We start from the raw sequence: 452 nt of genomic DNA on the forward strand, positions 1-452 counted from the left end.
CTGTTACTATGCATCCAACATCTAGCTGGACACTCCCTTAGTGTCGATGATTTACACAGGTGGCTTCAGGTTATAAAAACAGCGATTACAACAGCGTGGTCAAGCCCGTTGATGCTTGCTTTGGAGAAGACAATGAGTGGAAAGGAATCAAGGGGACCTGCTTGTACTTTTGAATTTGATGGTGAAAGCTCTGGCTTACTTGGTCCCGGAGAAAGTCGTTGGCCCTTTACCAATGGCTACGCATTTGCAACATGGATCTATATTGAATCATTTGCTGACACATTAAATGCTGCAACTGCGGCAGCTGCAATTGCTGCTGCCGCAGCAGCCAAGTCAGGGAAAACATCCGCCATGTCAGCTGCAGCGGCTGCGAGTGCCCTCGCTGGTGAGGGTACTGCTCATATGCCACGTTTGTTCAGCTTTTTGTCCGCTGATAATCAGGGAATAGAAGC

At 48.5% G+C, this 452-nt stretch overlaps 1 protein-coding gene across 1 annotated transcript; it reads left to right on the forward strand.

The window, feature by feature from the left end:
• Nucleotides 1-6: 6 nt before the first annotated feature.
• On the forward strand, nucleotides 7-447 carry LOC109131904 (BEACH domain-containing protein C2-like; the record flags this gene model as incomplete). The annotated part of the gene is made up of 1 exon (XM_019243078.1): nucleotides 7-447. A coding segment is annotated over one exon (441 nt), but the record flags the coding sequence as incomplete, so codon positions are not given.
• Nucleotides 448-452: the final 5 nt, after the last annotated feature.

This window comes from Camelina sativa, unplaced genomic scaffold, assembly GCF_000633955.1.
Source record: "Camelina sativa cultivar DH55 unplaced genomic scaffold, Cs unpScaffold07790, whole genome shotgun sequence".
NCBI classification, from domain to species: Eukaryota; Viridiplantae; Streptophyta; class Magnoliopsida; order Brassicales; family Brassicaceae; genus Camelina; species Camelina sativa.